Source organism: Tamandua tetradactyla, chromosome 16 (genome assembly GCF_023851605.1).
Source record: "Tamandua tetradactyla isolate mTamTet1 chromosome 16, mTamTet1.pri, whole genome shotgun sequence".
In the NCBI taxonomy this organism is placed as follows: Eukaryota; Metazoa; Chordata; class Mammalia; order Pilosa; family Myrmecophagidae; genus Tamandua; species Tamandua tetradactyla.
Window position 1 is genome coordinate 81,807,596 of NC_135342.1, and position 21,122 is coordinate 81,828,717.

Here is a 21,122-nt window from a genome sequence, read left to right on the forward strand (position 1 = left end):
ACCCGCGGCTCGGCCCCGCCCGGCCCCCTGAGGCGGGGACACCCGCGCCCGGCCCCGCCCGGCCCCGTCAGGCCCCCCGAGGGGCGACACCCGCGGCTCGGCCCCGCCCGGCCCCCTGAGGCGGGGACACCCGCGCCCGGCCCCGCCCGGCCCCGTCAGGCCCCCCGAGGGGCGACACCCGCGGCTCGGCCCCGCCAGGCCCCACGAGAGGCGACACCCGCGCCCGACCTCGCCCGGCCCCGCCCGGACCCCTGAGGCGGGGACACTCGCGGCTCCGCCCCGCCCGCCGCGGTTGCCTCAAGCACCGGTCTCGCCCATTCCCCAGCCCCCCTCCAACGCCTCGGGCGCCTTTGGGCGCATGCGCGAGTCGCAACGCTGCCTCCGTGCGCACGCGCCCGGCGCTCGGGTTCCGCCACGCCGGATATGGCGGCAGTCCCGGCCGCCTGCTAGCCCCGCCTCTCTGTGACGCAACGCTGGTCACCTGACCCGTCTGCGGGGCTGAGAAGACACAAGGGAAGTGGCTGTCGCCAAAGCCAGAACCTCCGTCGCCGCCGCCTCTGCAACCGGGCCCCTCAGAGTCGCCGTCGCATCGGCTCAGCCCCGCCATGCCGTCCGAGAAGACCTTCAAGCAGCGCCGCACTTTCGGTGGGTGTCGGGTCGGCCCCGAGGGAGGCCTGCAGGTGGCTGCGGGCTGGGGGGCGCGGGCGCCGACGGCCGGGCCCAGCTGGGGAGGCCCGGCCCGAAGGACAGCCGCTCCGGAGGGGAGGCGGCACCCGAACGGGGCTAGAGGGGCGCTCTCTGGCTCCGGGGAGCCTGCTGGGGGGGCGAGGGACCGAGGGGGAGCCTGCTGGGGGTCGAAGGAGCCGCGGGGAGCCTTATGGGGAGCAAGGGGGCTCCGGGGAGCCTGCTGGGGGGCTCGGGGGCTCGGGGGAGCCTGCTGGGGGGGCTCCGGGGAGCCTGCTGGGGGGGCGAGGGGGCTCCGGGGAACCTTCTGGGGGGCAAGGGGGCGAGGGTGAAACTTCGGGAGGGCGAGGGGGCTCCGGGGAGCCTGCGGGGGGTCGAAGGAGCCGCGGGGAGCCTTATGGGGAGCAAGGGGGCTCCGGGGAACCTTCTGGGGGGCGAGGGGGCTCCGGGGAGCCTGCTGGGGGGGCGAGGGGGCTCCGGGGAGCCTGCTGGGGGGCGAGGGGGCTCCGGGGAACCTTCTGGGGGGCAAAGGGGCGAGGGGAAACTTCGGGAGGGCGCGGGGGCTCCGGGGAGCCTTATGGGGGGTAAGGGGGCTCCGGGGAGCCTGCTGGGGGTGGAGGGGCTTGCGGGAGGGCGTGCGGGGTGCTCTCCGCCGGGATTTTCTCTCCCCGGGGGAGTCAGAGGAGCTGGAGCGCCTCCCCCGGGCCGGGCCCTGGAAGTCCACGTGCCCAGGCAGGGCTTGTGCGTGCAGCGCGTCGAGGCCCCCCGAACTGCTCCGAGTCGGGTGGGTTGCCCCGGGGGAAGCCCAGCGCCTCCCGAGTTTGTCTCTCCCGAGGGAGCCTCTCGGAGAGCTGCTGAATCACTTTTTGCCCCTTCCTGTTGCACATCAACCTTCCTTTGATCAGTTTCTATTTTTCCGAGAAGTGCAAACATATTTATTTAAGAAGTGTCACACTTCAGGGTTTGACTATTTGGGGTTTGGGTCCCTGGATGCCAAGCTTATGACAGGTCTGTTTTGGAGTGCTGTGGCACTCAGGACACCAGTGAGTCATTTTCAGGTGAGTTTTATTAATTTGAAGCCTTACTGATTACACATGGTCATGTCAAGACACCCACACCTTAACTGGGAGCTCCCTGGCACCCTGCTGATTTGCACATAGCTGCCCCTTCCAGGACATTTGATGATGGGTAAAAATTCCTTTTTGTAGCACAAGAGAGGGTGGATGTCTTTTCTCACTTTTGCAGTTATATCTCTTTAACACCAGGAAAAGAAAATGCGTTTAAAAAACAGTTTTCTTGCAGTTTAGACTAGAAGCTCAGCTGAGGCTTACAGGCATTTGGTTGAAAATGAAACCAGCACCACAATATTTACACACATGGCGCGACGGAAGTGGTTGTCGCCCCTCTTAAGCAGGAACATCCTGCAGTAAGGGGTGGTCTCTGCATATGTATTTTGTGAAAGTCACAGGTACATGGAAAATAGGGGACTTCTCCTGTTGGTCCCCGAGCACACGAGCACCCTGTGGTTATCTTTAGGAACTTTCCCGGGGCTCTGGCTGCCAGTGCCTCCTTCCCTGGAGTCTAGAAGGAAGTTACTGTGCATGTGAAAATTATTTGATTTCTTGTGCTTAAGATATCTCAGTAAATGAAAAGGTGCTCTGGTCTGCTAAGCATATCTTTCTAGGCACCCTCTTGAGGCTAGCAAAACATAGGTGTGCCCTCTCTGGGAAATTTTCTCTGTAATGACCTTAATGAACTCTTAATATTGTTTAGCTTTTATGGAGCCCTGGGAGAGCACCATTTGAGCAAATTTGCTCTTGGACCTAGCTTCTGTCCGTTCCTCTTGCGTTTCCTTGGTTGTGCCTATTTCTTAGCGAAAAAAACCCAGCAAATTTCATCTTAGGTGGGTGCTCCAATATCAGCAGTTCTCTGCTTTCAGATCTGTCCTTCCTGTCTTCTTGTCAGCCACCGTAATCAGAGATAATAAATCCCTCTAGGATGGTAGCCAAAATATTGTTGTCGCAGACGTTTGGGTTGCCACTTAGCTCTCACTTGGAGTGGGACGCAGGCGGGTCGACTGAGAAGTTAAGTCCTGCTCATAGTCCTTAGCGCCCGAGTCGGACATGAAGGAGAAGCTCATCATTGACTCTCCATTTGAAAGTTAACTGGACATTTGTGTGGGAAAGGTGCCCTTTTTCTCTTAATGAAGACTGTCTTTCTTTTGCTTAGGGTGTTTTTAGGTTATTTTGGAATAACCTCCGAGAAAGATGAGGCAGTAAGCGAGGAGGGGGGTGCTCCAGAACCGGAAACTGCTAGAACCTAAACGTGGCATGTCCTGGCGCCCCCCGCAGCAGCACATTTCCCCTTACTTCACCTTTACTCCCCTGTCTCTTTAAAGACGTCACCAGTCACCGTAGGGAGAAGTGTTAATGCCATCTTGGCTCGTGCCCTCCTTGCCCCAGCAGCACTGTTGGGAAAGCGGGTAGCCCAGTGGACAGGGAAATCGGTTCTTTGTGAGCCCGAGGCTAGCCCGGTCTGCCTGGGCAGTGCTGCCCCTTTCCAAGTGAGCGAGTTTAAGGCCAGTAAAACTGAATGGGACTGGGCTGATGTCCTCTTCCAGGACCGAGCAGGCCCTTGGAGTGGATTGGGTCCTAGCTGTCCTCAGACTGCCCTTTCAGAGCTGCAGAAAGTGGGTGGCCTGGAGAGGTGAAGGCCATGGCCCACCCAGGGGCAGGGACTGACCGGTCCCTCTAGCCAAGGACGAGCCACCAGAATTGGACGCTTCTCGCAGCCTCGGGAAAGCACCGTTTCCAACTGTGAATTATATGGGAGCAAATAATTTTGAATTGAAATCATTTCATTCCATTTTCTTCTGGGGTACCCCAGTTTATTTGGTAAAAGATCAGTTTCCCAGATGCTGTTCTAGTAGAATTTTATCGAGGATGGCTCAAAACTTGAAGTTTTGAGCAGTTGCATTATTAACCAAAGTGTCCACGTGTCTTGGGGGAAGTTTATGTTGGCAGAGAATAAATAACTGCAGCTATCAGAGTAAGATATGGGAGGGTGAGGTTTATGCCAGGATCGGATGTTACATTTGTGCTGTAGAGACAGAGATGGGGGAAAGTATATTCCATTTCACCCCATGAGATAAATCCTCAACAATGTGTGTGAGTAAGATTTTACTTTAAACGGTCTAGGGAACCTAAAAGCAACTTTGCAAATGGTGTGTTGGTAAAATAAGAGCTAAAACTTCTTTGCCTCTGTTTGTAAGGCAGCTTAGGAGGAGTATATCTCAATAGTCATTTGAAGCGGTATTTATCTCCATTTTACAGCTTTCTCCGGGTGTGTGAACCACCTTCTGTGTCCTGGAGCAGGGCTGGGCCCCAGGCCCTGGGCCTGTTGAGACAGACAACTTGTCAGCAGACACTCGAAGGCCTTAGGACCCTTCTGTGCTGCAGAGGTGTGGGGGCACACCTTCTGCCCTCACCCCTCCACCTCCAGGGGCACGCGGGTGTGTGGCTGTCACCACGACCAAGTCCCTTCTTCATGCCTCCATTTCTCATGGTTAAGAGAATGATCACTCTTGCCTTTTCCCTTTGGACCATATTTAGGAGATAAATCGAGATAAAACTTTAAACACTATAGTTTGTAATGTGGAAGCTGTCTTTGGAGACTTTTTGTTTTTTCCTTCCCCACTTGCCAAAATAAACCTGATTCCTTGTATAAAAAATCTCTTCTCCCTCTGCCTGTAGGCTTCTGCTTATCTCTTAGATTTATTAGGATAAGCTTTAAACGTGACATTCCAGTGTGTGTTGGGGTTGACATTAATGAATTTGTGTTTTCCTCTGGCCCCTGAAGTAATGCACACTGTTGCAGGGGAGAGGGCTGGTGGCCAATAGCACCTTTACTGCGGTGGCACCCAGTGGGGGGGGTCAGCAGAGAGAGCCTTAGGGTGGGCGTCACAGCTGCGCGCTTTTGGGCTGCCTGCAGCCTGGTCCTTCCTGGAAAAGCCTTTCTTCCCTCTTGGTCGCCTGGCCCTTCTCAAACTTGAGGCTGATGCTCTGTTTTCAGTTCCGTATTGCAGGTTAAATAAGGATTTGGGGGCTAACCTTGGGCCTGAACAACTATTGATAGCGTGTTTGTGAGACAAGCCCTTTCACAGTCACGCCAACTCGGAGCTGAGCCTGTGGGCGAGGATGTGGCGAGGCGGAGCTGCCCAGGCGCCGGTGGAGATGGGGCTTCGCGGGCGGGATGCAAGGCTGGCCCGGGCCCCAGCAGGGCTCAGCACTGTCTGCGCGGCCTTTCCCCTTGGCCGTGAGAACAGGCTGAGGATCCGAACGGTCACTCAGAGATGCTGGGCCCGTTCAGGGGCAGCTGACCTGTCCTCTCGCTTGGGGGTGGCGACTGGGAGGGTGAATCTGTCTTACAGGCTGTGTCCAGGCCACCCTTCCAGGTACAGGGCCTGCGCGTGCTGCGGAGAGCCCATGAGCTAAAGTCCAGGGTAAAACAGCTCTTCATGGACACACACTAAAGCTGAAATCTGCACCCCGCCTGCTGCAGGGCCTTAGCAGGTGTCGGTACCTGGAGGCTGGGAACCGCCGGGTTTTAGGGTGCTACTAACGAGAGCTGAGTTCATCTTTCTCCTCATTTATTGCGTAGGAACCATGAGTTTACTGTCTTCTTTGTCTATAACAAATATGTTTATATTTAGTAATTTGTCTTAGCTGATTAAAAAACTTGGGTGGGAAAATAAAAATAGAAGTACAGTATATGGCTATATTTGAACACTGGAATTATTTCAGTAATTTTTTGTGGAGAGTGATAAAATGGTCTTAACATCAAATTGACAAGATTTTATAGTAAATTCATATTTATAAAGGGTCATAGCATTTTTTTTTCTTTTGAGTCACAGTACAAGTACCTTTTTAGGAAGTTTATGACTTTGGTCATTCATTTATAACTAACATAAAAAATGAATCCTACCATGGTGAATCATGGTGATTTTGTTAAATTCTTAGTGGAAGATTTTAAGTAAGAAAGCTGCCTAAACCATATATTCATGCATTGCCTTATGTATGACACATCTCTCCAGTAGTGGGAGCTTATTGAGAACTGGATTTGGCTTCTGTTTTTCCCACAGAGCTTAGTATAATAGTTGAAAATATAAACGGTTGACTAAAATCATTAAAAGGGATAATGGAGATATTCTTAGAAAAGCATACAGTAGTAGACTTTGTGCTTTAAACTTTGATTTCTTTTAGGCACTGAACAAAATTATATTAAAGCTCAAACAATAGCACATTCTTTCCTTTCCATATTCCTTTCTTTGGGCAATTTCTTTTATGCATTATACCATTAAAATGCTGGAATGGGAGAACATTGCGTTGAGTAGCCTGTGGTTTATAGTGGATTCCTATGCCAACTTAACACATGGTGGGAAATTCACAGAAATTGACATGAATATTACAAGTGGTAGGAGTCCTTGGAGGAAAGATTGGGCATTCCATGAAGTTAATTTACTGAGCATACCCGTGCCCATAAACCTGGGCCATAATCCCCTGACATGGGGGACTCCGGTGTCCTGTCTCGTGCTGTCCCACGTCGTTGGGCCCTGTAAGCACGTCTCGATTCCCATGGACTCTGCCTGTGCCCATTAGGGGCCAGTCTTCCTCTTCTGATACGAAGTGTCAGCATTCGGCTTCTCTGGATTCCAGGAAAGATGCTCTCACTGCTCTGCTGTGCCAGCCAAGGACACTGGAGCTCAGATCTGGAATCGTCGGAGGTAGAGATGGAGGAAAGAAGTTGTCTGGTTCTTAGTGTCTCTTCCTTCTCTTACAGAACAGAGAGTAGAAGATGTGCGACTTATCCGAGAGCAGCACCCTACCAAGATCCCGGTAGGTCTTCTCGGCCGCCAGTGGGTGAAGAAGAGAGCGCGGCTTGGCTGCGCCGCCTTCCGGGGCTCCGAGGAAGGCGCAGGCACTCACACCCTGGGCGGCAAGTTCATGACAAACAGCTGAGGCATTTCAATCTAGAACTTTTTTTTAAAGAAACTTTTAAAAGAGATTAATTTCCCTCTGTCCATAGCTAATCACATTCTTTTTCTTCCCAAATGTGAGTTTGCTGCCTGAATGCTGCATGGATCACAAATCAGATGTATTTATTTGTGGAAAAAAGGCTAGAGGAGCCCCAGCTGCGATGCTTTTCTATTATTTGGTTCACTGATTTTGAAAGGAAGTATTAGCTCACAGAATGTAAACGTTACTGCAGACTCAAGATCTGAATACGTGCCCCAAAGAAGCTCTTGTATTTGGCTTCTTTGCAGAAGATGAAGAAAGGGTATTGGTCTCCTGTGGGGCATGTGGGGCACCGGCCACTGCGTGCAGAGTGGCCCACAGCTCGCCCGCCCTGGAGCTTCTGGCAGCTTGCAGGCCTTCAGCACCATGTCCAGTGGGAGCGTTTAAGAGGAACTCTTTGGTTTCAGACAGCTAAGTTCAGGTCCTCATTCAAGGTTTCCAAGTGTCCATGGACTAGTTACTAAAATCCTGAGAGGAGTTGCGGCATCCTCATTTTACAAGCTGGGGGCAGAACCCCACTTCATATAGTTGTTGCGGAGATTTGCATGCTCCTGGGGTCCCCGGTGCCACCTCACTCAGCTGCTGGCCTTACCTCCTCCTAGTTGTGCGGGCCACGCGGAGAGGACTTCTGGAGCTAGATTCTGTGCAGAGCTTTCCCTCGGGGCTGGCTGGTTGTCTCGGAGGCAGGAGGAGATCCTTGAGGAGAGGAGAGGCCCGTGGGCTGGGATTGGAGTGGTTGGCTGTGCTGGTCTGTTGTAAGGTACAGAGAGGCTGGGTTGGCCTGCTCAGGGTCTTGATGGCTGTGGATTTGCAGTAGAAGACACTTCATTCTCTGTTTTCCCTGCACTTGTTGGAAATTTCACAACCTGCCATTACGCTTGGGATCAATTGCCTGTTACGATGAGTCAGGTCTGAGTCTCAGGACTCTATCAAGCAAATAGCGTTTTAAAATATTTGCTAGCATTGCAGAAGTTTTGAAGTATTTCATTTCCCTTGGAACCTTCTCAGTTTTTCCAGTTTTCCCCAATCTGGTCTCTTTCTTGTTGAGCTGGTATAGTTCTTAGAAAATTACCAAGTCAAATTCCCTTTATTTTAGGTTTTTATTCATTTTTGAGTTCCTCCTGTATTGACTTGCTAGCACATGCAAGTAGTTGGAAACAAATAGCCAGCCAGCAGTCTCCATTTGAAATGCAAATACCATTTGCATTTAATGGTATTAATGGCCATTTTTTTTTCTGTTGTAGTTTCAGGTTCTTTGCAGAAATCCATAGATTCATTCTTCCACATGTTCTGATACTGGAGCAAGTCTGAGAAGCAGACTCCTGCAGGCATTCACCCGTGGAGTGTACAGTGGGTGGGTGGGTGGATACGCCAACCAGCTGCCCTCCAGCCCCGTTTCCTGGGCTCTTTCAACATATGGCCCAACCTCCAAGGTCAAACCTTTGAGGAGGCACTTTTCAGATCCAGTCAAATCCCATGGTTTACATATCTCTCCCAAATTAGAAGAGTAAAGGAAAAATAGAAAATAAGAACTGGAAAATAAACTAGTCATTCAGTTGTGTTTTCATGGCGATAAAATACAGTCTGGATCGCCCGGTCTAGCTCCTTTCAAAGCAGACCAGGCTTCACGGCAGATTAGAGCCGAAAGGTGGCATGAAGGACTTGAGTCCAGCATTTCCTACTGTCGTGTGGAACTTGGTATTCCTTCAATAGGATTCTAAGGTCAGATACCTTAGGAGATGCCTCGTATGCAGTGCCCCTTGGAGAGAGGCGAAATGCACCAGCATGTTAAAAGCTCTGAAAAACCTTTTTTTAACTTCAGAAATTCCCAAACTCATGTAAAGTCCTTGCATCGTGGGACACCCATTAACATTTTTTTTTAAACTTTTTTTTATTAATTAAAAAAAATTAACAAAACATTAAGATACCATTCCATTCTACATATACAATCAGTAATTCTTAACATCATCACATAGTTGCATATTCATCATTTCTTAGAACATTTGCATCAATTTAGAAAACGAAATAAAAAGACAACAGAAAAAGAAATAAAACAATAATAGAGAAAAAAAAGATTATACATACCATACCCCTTTACCCCTCGCTTTCATTTACCACTAGCATTCCAAACTAAATTTATTTTAACATTTGTTCCCCCTATTATTTATTTTTATTCCATATGTTCTACTCTACTGTTGCTATAGTAGGTAAAAGGAGCATCAGACACAAGGTTTTCACACTCACCAAGTCTCATTGTGAAAGCTATATCATTGTTCAATCATCCTCAAGAAACATGGCTACTGGAACACAGCTCTACATTTTCAGGCAATTCCCTCCAGCCTCTCCATTACATCTTGAACAACAAGGTGATATCTACTTAATGCATAAGAATAACCTCCAGGATAACCTCTCGACTCTGTTTGGAATCTCTCAGCCATTGACACTTTGTCTTATTTCACTCTTCCCCCTTTTGGTCGAGAAGGTTTTCTCAATCCCTTGATTTTAATTCTCAGCTCATTCCAGGGTTTTTCTCAGTCCCTTGATGCTGAGTCTCAGCTCATTCCAGGATCTCTGTCCCACATTGCCAGGAAGGTCCACACCCCTGGGAGTCATGTCCCGTGTAGAGAGGGGTAGGGTGGTGAGACTGCTCGTCGTGTTGGCTGAAGAGAGAGGCCACATCTGAGCAACAAAAGAGGCTCTCCTGGGGGTGACTCTTAGGCCTAAATTTTAAGTAGACTTGACATATCCTTTGTGGGGTTAAGTTTCATGTGAACAAACCCCAAGCCTGGGGGCTCAGCCTATAGCTTTGGTTGTCCACACTGCTTGTGAGAATATCAAGAATTCAACTTGGGGAAGTTGAATTTCTCCCCGTTCTCACCACTCCCCGAAGGGGGCTTGCAAATACTTTTCCAGTCACTGATCAAATCACTCCGGGACTCACCGGGGCATCACTCTGGACAAACCAACAAAATCCCATGTCCTACCTGAGATTCCAAGCACTTATGACATTCAATCAAACTATCTACATGAGTTATATTAGGGACACCCGTTAACATTTTTACACTAGTTCTGTGGGGCCTCCTTGTGGAGACTCTGCATGATACCCTCTGCTTGTGGGAAGCAAAGCCCCAGGGCGGCCTTCTGGCAGGGCGAGGGTGGGTGCAGGGCCTCAGGGCCACTCCCAGACTGGAGGCTCGAGCCTGGCCCTCCAGCTCTGAGCTTGGCGCTGGGTGTGCACACTGCTCCGCTGGACCTAGTGTAAAAAGGTGAACATGTGTCCCTGTTAAATGTGTGCATGCAGGCACGCGATAACGAGAATGGTTCAGTGTGTGCCTTGGACCTAATCTGGAGTCCTCCCAGGTTTCTGTACTGCCTCTGATTTCTGCAGCTCCCCGTGCAGATCTCAGGCTTTCACACGTGCCAGGTAAAGGCCGGCCCTCGGCCTCCCCGAGAGGGCTGTGAGCACTTGGCTTGGCCTTGCACAAGAACTTAGGGCGCCTGCAGTGGGCAGTGCAGACGAGCTTCTCCCTTTTCAAAGAGACACGTGAAGGTTTTGCATTCCTCTCTCAACCTCTTGTTGCACAAGGCAGATAGTCACCCCACATGGATGAGGGTGTCTGACAGCGGCTCTGTAGATACTCCAGTCAGGCTAAAAGGCAGCTGCCAGGCTCTGGTTAGAGGTTTCATAGTGGCTTTGAACGAGGAAAAAACACCTATTCTGTTTTGTTTTGTTGCTTTATGTATTTTTTTTTTCCACCATGGAAAGGAGATATGGTAAGGTGCTGATGGGTTTATTGGGATTTTTGCTATGTGAAACTATTTTTGTTCCTGCATAACTTGAACTTTTAACCTCATCTAATGAAGTATCTAATGGAATAATGTTTTACCAAAATGGAAAGAACCAGCAGTCAACCTCTTAGCACCAAGCCCAGCTCAGCCTTTTAGTTTGTGCTCCTGGAAGGCTCAGGGTTTTTCCCTGACTAGATCGTCTTCTTTTCATGGCTCAGAAGCCAAACAGTGTGAAGTAAGCGGCCGACCCCTTCCCACCTCCCCAAGGCAGCCCTACTGGGCCATCTTCGCAGGGTAGCTGGGGCGTGCTGCTTGTTGACCCTCTTTGGCCTGTTTCAGTTACTGCGTAGAAGGCGTTGTGTTTGTTTACACTGTCAGTGAATATTTTAAGATCAACACAAGAGTCATCACTTTTCTGGCTTCTTTTCCTAGGTGATCATAGAAAGATACAAGGGTGAGAAGCAGCTACCCGTCCTGGATAAAACCAAGTTCCTTGTACCAGATCATGTCAACATGAGTGAACTAATCAAAATCATTAGGTATTTAATTACCTTTTTGTTTTTTTTATTTCCTTTGGGTAATGTCACTTTTCAGATTTACAGATAAATTTTTAGTTCTGATTTAAACCTGTGCAAGTTTAATGAAACTAAATTATGAAATTTCATTTATGAGGTTTTATTTATATTTTTCACCTGCTGGATCTCATGTCCCTTCTGGATTCTTTCATTTATAATATTTAGCCGGGATTGTCTCTTTATAAAAAAAATGTTTCAAGCCATTCACGCTTTCGGCGGTCAGTGAGAGGGGAGGCAGGGCACGGGGCAGCCTGCTCCGGCTTAGAGGTCTTAGGAGGTGAGTTTTATCCTGAACTGTGTTTCTCATGTTAGACACTAAAACTGGCCTCGGTATTGTGGTAAGAATAATTCATCAGTGACTATGTGACAACTTACTGTGAGTGTATCACAGAAAATGCCCTGTGCTTCATGAGACAAAATGTCTGATTCCTGGTCAGGAAGGCACACACTTTATTTTGCCAGCAGCAGCATTTACACAATTTACATACTTTTAATATTGCTCAGGCTGGGTGTGACTTTTATACTCGCTTTGAATATGAAAAACATTAAAGTGAACGGAACCTTTTTTTATAATTTTGTCATGGTACAGTTTTTATGTTAAACTCTGTATTTAGGAAAAGAGTGCAAAGAAATATTATATATTATATCATCAGTCATTTTCCAGGTCACCAAGATAAGTTTTAACAGGAGCAGAAAGAAAAATCTTTATTTTTCCCTTCCATAATAGGTTGTATTCTAGGAAAAAAAATCAAAATGTAATAGAGGCAAAGACTAGCCAGCCCCTTCAGAGTCCATAAAACCCAGCCCGGCAAGGCAGAGTGTGGGCTGCAGCGCTCCTTGGCAGAGCAGGAGCCACTGGGCCACTCGGTGCCGCCCCCAGGAGCACTGCGTCCCACCCCTCCCGTCCTCCTCGGGACAGGAGGTGGAGAGCCCGGGGTCCCCTTCCTTGCCCCTGCTCTTTCCGAGCTGCCCTGATGTGCTCTCCCCGTTATCTTTCAACAGACGGCGCCTGCAACTGAATGCCAACCAGGCCTTCTTCCTGCTGGTGAATGGACACAGCATGGTGAGCGTCTCCACACCCATCTCCGAAGTCTACGAGAGCGAGAAGGATGAAGATGGCTTCTTGTACATGGTCTATGCCTCTCAGGAGACATTTGGGGTGAAATTGTTGGTGTAAGGCTGGCAGAAGCATCTGTCTATCCTAGAATTTTTTAAACCCTTATACCAAGGCAAAAAAACAAAAAAAACAAAAATGGGATGTTACCAACTGAGGTTGATCAGTCATTTAATCATAGTCATCAGAACAGTAGTGTCCCCACCTAGGAGTCATAGGAAGGTTTTGTATTTCAAGCAGGAAAACTGAGTTCCAAACGAGCACATTCAGTTTTGGAGAACTCTTATTATTTAATGTAGGGCATCTTGCTTTCACGTTTTAGAAGTTTGAAAATAAAATACTTTGCATCTTAAGTTGCCAATAAGAGACCTTCGAGTTATTTTAATGCACTTTTTGTCCCAATAGGAACTCACAATTAGAGCAGTAGCTCCAAGGCCCTGAGAGGCGCTGTCTTCTGTTAGGTTCTGAGCCTGCCACCTTTCTGTGGAAGGCTGTCCGTGCAGCTGGGAGACCTCCTGGGGGGCCTTTCAGCACAGCCTGTCAGCACCGCCCCCCCCCCAGAGAGTCATTTGTCACAGTGGCTGGTGCAAAGCAGGCGCGTGGGGGTGTGCACAGGGCACCCCACCTGCGCCAGCAGTTCCTCCGAGGATGCACCCAGCTCAGGACTCCTGCAGCGTTACAAAGTTTAGCCCAACACTAAGCTCCTGCGTCTTTGGTTTGTTCTCTGGACAGTCACTTGTAGAAAACAACATAGCTTTGTAGGAGTCTTGACAGGAATTTTGGCCTATCTTCTAAAAAGGCTGAGAGCAAAAGGGAGTGGCATTTCTTATTTTGGATTTTCTCTGAGAACTCAAAACTAGTACCTGATCTGGTAAATAAACACGAATTGTATTACTTTCATTAGGACAGCAGTAGAAACTAAAACTCAAGCATTAAAATTAAGACGTACACCCTTCTACCTTTTGGCTTAAATCTATAGATGATTCATGTTATCTGTTAAGTGTACAACTAAAATATGTTATTAGATATTTCTCACATTTTGTAAGCGTACTGTTAGGTGAAACCACCATGAAACACCCCCCTCTTAATGCATGTCAGTTGTGAAGAAAATGTAGACAAGGAGGCCATAGCTTAACACCTTCCGTCTCCCACCTAGAGTAAGTGGCGATGCTTCCTGCTACGTGCATGGTGTTCACTGGTCACTGTTGTCGTGGGTGTGTCCCAGAACCTTCCCAGACCGCCAGCTCGGGTCTGCAGGTCAGTGTGCCTGCTGGCCTATAGGTGCGTGGAAGCCTGTCTCTCTTGGTGGGAGATGTGTCCTGGCGCAGAATGCAGCCTTACTGCTGGGGGCCCCCGTGCCCAGCCTAGAGGGGTCCCCACCTCCGCGCCCCACCCCTGGCCCGCATGCGTCTGTCCACACCGCTAACTCGGACTCTGTGTATTTTTACCATGTGATGTAAATTCTCAGTCAGCGTGTCTTGTTCGGACTGTATGTCATTATATCCAACATTCTTGTAACTGCTGTGTGATAAGTAAGATTCCTATTAAGAAATAATGCTTTTTAAAAAAACAAAACAAAAAATACCATGCTGAGAGGGGCGACTTCTAACCCACATTAGTGGGGTGTCGCTTTATTTATAGGCTTTTGAAGACAGATGTTTTTCATGAACTAAGGTGAATAAAGGCACAACTAAAAGCTGTCCTCGGACTCAGTTTCCTGGGATCATGTTTGCGCGTACAGGTGGTGTGTACAGGACTCAAAGCCAGGTGGGCTCCTCTTTCCCAGCAAGAGTCTTCCCAGCACTTCCGAGCTGACAGAGCGAAGGTCACGTAGCGGAACCCCGGGTTTGAAGCCTTCCTCGCCTTGGGCAGGACCCCTTCCCCCCGGTCTTGCCATCACAGAAATAAAATTCTCTTCCGAGTGCTCTGCAGACGGGCCACCAGGCCCGAGGTGGTGTTCGGGGGAATAAGCACTTGAAAACCTGCTCTATACCAACAGCAAAGCGTAGCAAAACAGGTCCTGGAAGGTGCAGAGTTGAGGAAAGTGTGACTAGGAGGGAACTGTGACTCAGTAAAGATGCCCTGAAACCAGCTCTGAGTCCAAACCACAGTGGCCAGTGCTGCCCACCAGCAAAGAGGGGTGCTGGGGGGGACTCTGCATTCCAGACCTGCTGCTCCAGTCTCTGGGGAGAGGGTTGTGGGTTATTTCACTCCCCAACCTTCAGGTTTCTGGCTCGGGGATTCCTCTGAGACAACCCAGAGGCCCTTGGATGAATGGCCTAAAATAAAAGGCAAAAGCATGCCATCCTCCCACCAGTCAGGCTGGCTCCAAGAGGCCACCTCTGCTCCTGCGTCCAGTCCGAGAGCAGCCCTGGCCCCCGTGGGCATGCTCAGGCTGGACCAGGCCCCCCGCCCAGGGACAGGAGGAGGTGGTCTTTTTTAGAAGTCAGTAGTGTGGCTCCTTCTCTTCACACCAGTCACCTTCGTTTGCATCTGAAAATGAGAACCGGGGGTACCCCCTCCCCGAGAGCCTTGGAAACATCCCAAAGTGACTGTCAACCTTGATTCTGAGGGGCCTAGAGCTGGGACATCTTTATTTTCAAATCAAGAATTGACATGGACGTTCTTACCATGGGCATTAAAAAAAAAAGCAAAACAGGAACCTGATGGAAAATGAACGGAGAGAGACCAGGTGTCCCTTTTGCAAATCTGGGAAGAAGGTGGAAAGGATTAGATCCCTACTTTGGAGACCAAGAACTGAGATTTATTTGAAAAATATGTGTCTCAGATTCTATGAGACAAAAACCTAAAAAATGAAATGCTAGGACTTTTTTTAAATTTTTATTTTCAGTACATTAAATTTACCCATAAAAACATTCTAAAAATGTACAATTTTTTTCCTTTTTAACAAAGTATAATAAAACATAAAAACCCCAAAAACAGAATACTTGACATTTACAATTCAAAATCAAATTAGCAGAATATTAAATATTTACAAAACTATATCTTTTAAAAATATTTATAAAGGTACATGCAATTTTGTAGAATTGACATAAAAGAATGGCTCAAAAATGGGAGTTTTCCTTCATTCCTAAAAAGAAAATATGTCCAATAGAAGCTGTGAAGATTCTCGAGTACACAAGGTTTGTTTTCAGGTGCAGTACCAAAGCCTTATCCTTTTTGTGCGTGTAGAACTTCACGTGTTCTCTTGAGAGACACGAGGGTGAACCACAGCTCGCAGAGCTGCGGCTGGGGGCGGGTGGCCTCTGCCCCCCTCAGTTAACAGTGTGACAGGAACGCTGACCTCTGGCCTCCAGCAGCACAGCATGTGGTTGTCGAGAATATTGCAAGGTGGCTCACAGGTGCCCACTGTCACTCAGACCCGTGGACCTGTGACTGGTCAGCCTCTTCAGAACCCACTGAGTTCACTATCACCAGACTCGTCTGGGCGCCCCCTGCACGGTGGGGACGAGGCCGACCCCGGGCTCCCGCAGGACCGGTCTCTGATGAGTGGGTAGATGGGCGGGGACACGCTTCCCTGACACTCGCCAGGTAACACCATCAGCTGTCAGTGTGTGAGGTCAGCGAGGCCTGAAGTAACACCCACTGGAGAGGGACGAGAGGCCCGAAAATGACAGGGGGCGGGAGGGTGGCCCAGCTCCCACGGCAAGGCTCACCCGCCGTCCGCAGCGAGCGTGCAGGGGCCGCAGTGCAGGGCGCGGGGCGCGGGTTGCGGGCAGGGCCAGGGCGCCGCAGCTGCAGTGGGAGCTGACCCAGCGCACTAAGAAGTGAGTTAAATCCTGAACTACGACCTACCTCGTGAGCAAGCCGCCTGCGCTAACCCTTCAGAAACTCTAGGTAAAGCTGACTTTTTCCAAACCAATCACATCCATGCTTTTGAGAAGTTTCTGTCTTTATTACTTTCACTGTAAGTGCTACTTCCATTTCCTCAGTGCTCTTCAGCAATTACTGGTTTCAAAATGTTCAAATGTCCCACTTCTCTCCATTATATATTCAATAGAAAATAAGGTAGAAAATTTGAGTTTTGCTTAAAAAAACAAAAGATTAAATATTTGTTTTACCCCAACAATTTATTCTACTGATCTGTACGTTCTACTTCTCCCATTCTTGGAGATAATAGCCAGCCTGGGAATCGTGACCAGCGGGCAGGGCCTGGGGACCTGGGGATCAGCTCACTGGCCAGGACGTCTGTGCTGAAACCTAAGATGCTCATCTAGGCTGTGCAACTTTGGTTGCTTCTGGAGAGAAATGCACCGGCACTCCCACTGCTGGCAGGCGGTCTCCCTCTAGGAGGCGGCCTCCCCCTGCACCACGACCAGGGTCTCACCGCCGGGTCTCACCACCCGGGTATGGGCTACGCACAGCCCTGTCCAAGAACAAGTATGCCTGGCATGGCTGGGGCCGCCAAACACTGTCTAAACCTAGTCACCTCAATGCAGAACGTTTAACTATTTTGTTGTGTTTAAGGTTAACATCTAATATTTACCCAAGGGGAACAACAGATACTTAGGCCCCCCAACACTGACCACTGGAACAAGAAACTTAATATGCTTTTTTCTTTTGTGATGAGACAGTTTCCAACAATGTCACTGTGTTGAAATAGGATTTATTTAAAATATTTCTTTGTTTTAAAAAACAAAAGAATTCGAAAGTTTGGCTTTCAGCACATATCCAGGCCACTGTAACGGCCTTCGGGGATATTAAACGGTAAACATCAGTGAACTCTCCTGTGCTCCTTGACAAGACCACGCCAGGTGCCAGTCTAGTGCTCTGTAAGGCAAAGCTGGGTCAGTTCTCATTATTTTGACATTTTGCAGTTGTTGCAACTTTTTAAGAGATCAATGTAACTTTCCCCAAAACAGCTGTTGTAAAGCATCACCGTTACTGCAAAACTGAGTATAATACCGTGCACTGGAACAGGGCCAGAACAAGGCGGCCTGTCGAGTCTGGATTGCATAGAAATAAAACTCTAGTAAAATAAAACTCTAAACAACTCTACTAAACGCCTTTCATAAAAAATGTCATAACTTACTGCTTTAGTTTCCATGAAGCCAGGAAACTGATCTCAAAATCTGAAGCCTCATGTCACAGGGCTTCAAATTCAAGGGTATATTCTTTTGATTCACACCAATTCTGCATGAGGTTGATTGTCCCATTTTAAGAGCAGTCTGAGTATTGTGATTTGTTTCTTATTTATTCTACTGGAAATCCCTGGCAAAACCTTACCAATCAATATTTTAATATTGAAGGCTTTTAGCACTTGAGCAGAAAATTCCCTTTAACCTTGAAGATTTAAGTCCCTAAATTTCAGACCAAAAAGCTTTCATTCCAACGGGCTGAAATTTTGCGACCTCTCGCGAGGACTGCCATTTCCTACCTTAATAAAACTAGACTTCTACAAACATGTGAGTTCTATTTTGTCCGTGGTGCTTTCTTCCACAGTCTTACCACTTTCTACTGAAGTTTTCCAGGCAGTTTTAACGGAACTAGCTAGTAATACACAGTCTAGTACAAAAGCAGTGGAGAGGAAAAGTTTTTAAATTTTTGCTCCTCAATTACAGGATTATTACTGAATGTCTGTCTCAAGTGTGAATCCTTTAGCAGTGAGCCTGGAGGTGCGAGTCCGTGTCACAACTTGCACTTTGCCAATGGTGTGCGGCTCCCGAGAGCAGCGGGCCCGGGTCTCGGGTGCTGGAAGAGTCCACGCGCGTGGCGCCGGCAGCAGGCCCAGGGCTGGGAGGCCCCTTGGAGCCAGGACCGCGAGGGCTTCTCTGGGACTTGGACCCTTAGAATGAAGTTGTTGTGAGTAAACTATTTCTGTGTAATGCTTTAAATTTATTCTTGGAAAAAAAACAACTAAGAACCTGAAACGGCTACACATGTGTCAGGGAGGGAAGGAGTCCTAAACTGGCATCTCTGTGGCAGCGGGTCGCGGGCCTGCTGGTGCCCACTACTGACGTGTGGGCTGCGGGAACCTCCGGACCGAATGGTTTCAACGGAGACGTGTCTCCCAGAACTGCAGAGGCCTGCATCCTTTTACATTCTTCTGTAGTGCAATCCAGAAAAATCCCAGAGATTCAGTGCCTCATCACTTTAGGGGGAAAAGACGACGATTTAACTCACCCAGGGGTGTCAAGAGTCCGACTGGGGAGCTCCACCCAGAAAACATCGCCTTCGGCTCTCAGCTGGGCCCCACGTAGCTGCCTGGAGGCCTGCAGGCCCGGAGGGTCGAGGCGGCCACGCTCTCGGGCGGGAAGCTTCACCTTGCAGCCGAGGGTGAGGGCTGGGGGCCCACTGCCACCGAGCGGCCACGAGGTGCGTCCTGACATCAAGTCCAACTAGGGTTTTGGCAATAAAACTGAGTTTGATGCACTCCTAAGCTAGATCTATTCAGTCTAGTAAAGTAAAGCACCTTTGGATTAAAAATATTAAGCTCAACAGTAACTAGACTTCTCAGTTTTGAATTTGATTTTCCTCAGGTCTCTTCTCCATGGCTTAATAATGTTCTGTGGCCAGAGAAAAATCTCAATCTGTAGAGTCCAGACTTTCTGCTGGAGGGGCATATTTCAACCTAAAAGTGCCTAGAGAGAGGAGGGAAAAAGAGATCAAATTTGAATCCCTGTAAATGACCAGAGAAAACTGACTCGTCTGTCCCAAGTGAAGCCCAGACTCGGAGATCAGGATGGACTGTGCGTTGGTGGTCTAGACTCCCCCCCAACCCCCCAACTCCCCTGCCCCAGCAGAAACATCTGGACCTTATTCCACAAGTTTACAAAGTCAGACAAGGGGTGAAATGGCTAAAAAGCTCCCAATGTGTTTCTTTATTTAAAAGCCTTTTTTTTCTGGCATTCCGACTCGGCAGCTGGGGGTCTGCACACTGCGCCCTCCTCACCCCTGACTGGAGCTGGGGCTGCTGCTCACACCCACACTGCTTCTAGGGGTGCCCCGTCTACAGAGGGGGAGGCAAGGCCCAGAACCGCCCTACGCCTCAGGCCACAGCTACCCCCCAGTGTCCAGAGCTCCCTTGTCAGAGCCCTCAGGGCAGCTGCTTGCTGAACCAGCTCTCCAGGGGGTCATGACACACAGGGGGCTGGAGGGATAGGGCTGGAACAGCCCCCAAAGGTTAGGGATCTGAAGTCTACGGGAACCCCCATGACTTTTCCGGGTTGCACAGTGAAGAGCCACTGACTGCGACCAACTTTCCCGACTCCCATGGAGTAAGAGCAAGAATAAGCACAGCCTGCTATGACCAAGACAACGAGATGCCACCTCACCCCTAGAAGAATGGCTGCTACCAAACAAACAGGAAACTACAAACGTTGGGGAGGATGTGGAGAAACTGGGACACTTATGCACTGCCGGTGGGAACATACGATGGTGCAGCCACTAGGGGAGATGGTTTGGCGGTTCCTTAGGAAACGAAATATTGAGTTGTCCTATGACCCGGCAATACCACTACTCAGTATATATCCAGAACAGCTGAAGGCAACAACACAGACATTTGCACACTGATGTTCACAGCAGCAGCATCCACAAAAACAACCCAAATGCCCATCAACAGATAAGTGGATTAACAAAATGTGGTATATGAGCTATATGATGGAATATTATATGGCAGTTAAGACAAATGACATCCTGAAGCACCTGACACGATGATGAGCCTTGAAGACATAATGCTGAGTGAAAGACACAAAAGGACAGATACTGTATGACTCTACTTTTATGATCACAGTAAAGGTAAAATCAGAGGCTTATAAAACAGAATATAGGGGACTCAGAGATAAATAGAAGCTAGAGATAGGTGAATAGTTAGCGAATGAGGTTGAACTCAAATGTAAGGGAATAGATAGAATTGAAAGCAGTTCTCCAATGGGACTATAAGTAACATTACCATACTGAAGATAAACAAGATTGAAAGGGGTTGTATAGACCTATGTGTCCCACTGATTCACACTAATAAATAAGTTCTTGCAAGGACTACTACAAAGATATGATTCGTGTACAAAGAGTACTTAAGTCCAGGGTACAGGAGAAAACTGCTATTGCATGCTACAGGCTATGTTTAACAGGAAAACATCAGCACTACCACAGCAACAAGCAGGGGTACATAATGGGGGGAGGGACAAGAGTTAAGGGGAGCTTTAGATTTCCTATTTCCTATCAATAAGCGAAGCCCTTGATCTTGAGGCCTACTCTTGTGAAGCTTATATAGGTAGCAGAGAAGCTTAGCCTACCTATAGGTATGCCTAAGAGTTACTTCCAGAGGACCTCTTTTCTTGCTCAGATGTGGCCTCTCTCTCTAAGCCGAACTCTGCAAGTGAAATCGTTGCCCTCCTCCCTATGTGAGTCATGACATCCAGGGATGAAAGTCTCCCTGGCAGCGTGGGACATGACTTCCAGGGATGAGTCTGGCCCTGGCACCGTGGGATCAACAATTTCAGCCTGACCAAAAGGGGGGAAAGAAGTACAACAAATAAGGTATCAGTGGCTTAGAGAGTTCAAATAGAGTTGAGAGGCTATTCTGGAGGTCACTCTTACGCCAACTTCAGTTAGACCTTGCTACCTATCATAACTTGCCAACCCCAACCAAAACCATTCCAGCCAATCCTAAAGAACACCTAGGGCAATGTAGAGGATTCTACAAAGGTTCCATGCACTAGGGTAACTTTCCAGAAACCTACAACCTCCAGATGGGTCCCTGGACCAGGTAAGTCGTGAAACCCAGCCTCTCCAGAACATCAGACAGTTCCATCTCCCTACCGCATATTAGTGACAGTCCCTTCCAACATGAAAAAGTTAGATGGCCATAGACCAAATACCCCTAAAGAATGGGACAGAAAGATCAAAGGTGATGGTGGGTCATAC

At 48.8% G+C, this 21,122-nt stretch overlaps 2 protein-coding genes across 3 annotated transcripts in view; one reads left to right on the top strand and one right to left on the bottom strand.

Moving 5' to 3' along the window:
* The first annotated feature begins 408 nt into the window (after positions 1–408).
* On the top strand, positions 409–13,936 carry MAP1LC3B (microtubule associated protein 1 light chain 3 beta). The gene is made up of 4 exons (XM_077133245.1): positions 409–645; positions 6,523–6,578; positions 10,980–11,086; positions 12,125–13,936. The coding sequence occupies exons 1-4, from the start codon at positions 606–608 to the stop codon at positions 12,297–12,299; spliced, it is 378 nt and encodes a 125-aa protein (XP_076989360.1). The 5' UTR covers positions 409–605; the 3' UTR covers positions 12,300–13,936.
* Positions 13,937–15,066: 1,130 nt separating this feature from the next.
* The window catches only part of ZCCHC14 (zinc finger CCHC-type containing 14), a 106,966-nt gene continuing 100,910 nt past the window's right edge, over positions 15,067–21,122 (bottom strand). For both annotated transcript variants that reach the window (XM_077133244.1, XM_077133243.1), the window contains one exon: positions 15,067–18,838. In XM_077133244.1, the coding sequence (XP_076989359.1) occupies positions 18,783–18,838 (56 nt within the window). In that variant the 3' untranslated portion in view covers positions 15,067–18,782. The remainder of the gene's footprint in view (positions 18,839–21,122) is intronic.